The sequence below is a fragment of the Nannospalax galili genome, unplaced genomic scaffold (assembly GCF_000622305.1).
Source record: "Nannospalax galili isolate Female #2095 unplaced genomic scaffold, S.galili_v1.0 scaffold81, whole genome shotgun sequence".
Classification (NCBI taxonomy): Eukaryota; Metazoa; Chordata; class Mammalia; order Rodentia; family Spalacidae; genus Nannospalax; species Nannospalax galili.
In genome coordinates, this window is record NW_008343965.1 from 1 (window position 1) to 798 (window position 798).

General features: G+C 34.1%; 1 protein-coding gene across 1 annotated transcript in view; it reads left to right on the forward strand.

Moving 5' to 3' along the window:
• Positions 1–8: 8 nt before the first annotated feature.
• Positions 9–798, forward strand: part of LOC103739764 (ATP-dependent RNA helicase A) — a gene marked incomplete in the record, with an annotated part of 8,149 nt that continues 7,359 nt past the window's right edge. Inside the window, 2 exon segments of the mRNA XM_008840231.3 lie at positions 9–176; positions 325–419. Of these exon segments, the coding sequence (XP_008838453.1) occupies positions 17–176; positions 325–419 (255 nt within the window).

The following is a 798-nucleotide window of genomic DNA, read 5'->3' on the forward strand; positions in this document are numbered from 1 at the left end:
AGAAACAAAGTTGAGCATGTCTCAGTTGAATGAAAAGGAAACTCCTTTTGAGCTCATTGAAGCTCTACTTAAATATATTGAAACTCTTAATGTTCCTGGAGCTGTGTTGGTTTTTTTGCCTGGCTGGAATTTGATTTATACTATGCAGAAGCATTTGGAAAATAATCCACATTTTGGTATGATTTTTTTTAATTATCAGAATGATTATGTGTATTTTTGCTCATACTTTAGCCAATCAATGTATGCTTTTGAATAAAAGTATATAATGGAGAACAGTTTTAAACTAGCTCCTATTCTGAAGACCTGAATCTTTCTGTGTTTTAGGAAGTCACCGGTATCAGATTCTACCTCTGCATTCTCAGATTCCACGGGAGGAACAACGAAAAGTGTTTGATCCAGTACCAGATGGAGTAACAAAGGTAGAGATGATAACAGAAATCATAGGGATATATAATGTTGACAAGCTCTCAAAGATCCACCAGGAAAAAAACTTACTTTGTTAGCTTGGCAGGTTTTTAAGCAATTCATGTATATAATTTTGAATATTTTCCATCATTTCTTTGTAGGTTATTCTGTCCACAAATATTGCTGAAACTAGCATTACCATAAATGATGTTGTTTATGTCATCGATTCCTGCAAGTAAGTTCCTAGTGCATTTTGCCTGTTAAGAGTATTACCAGCTGTAACTATGAGTTAACAGAATCAGAAACTTGGTTTTGGAGCCTGTGTATCCCAGGCTGGCCTCAAACTTGTGATTTTTTTTTTTTTTTTTTTTTAAATTTTTAAGCCCTGGGGTT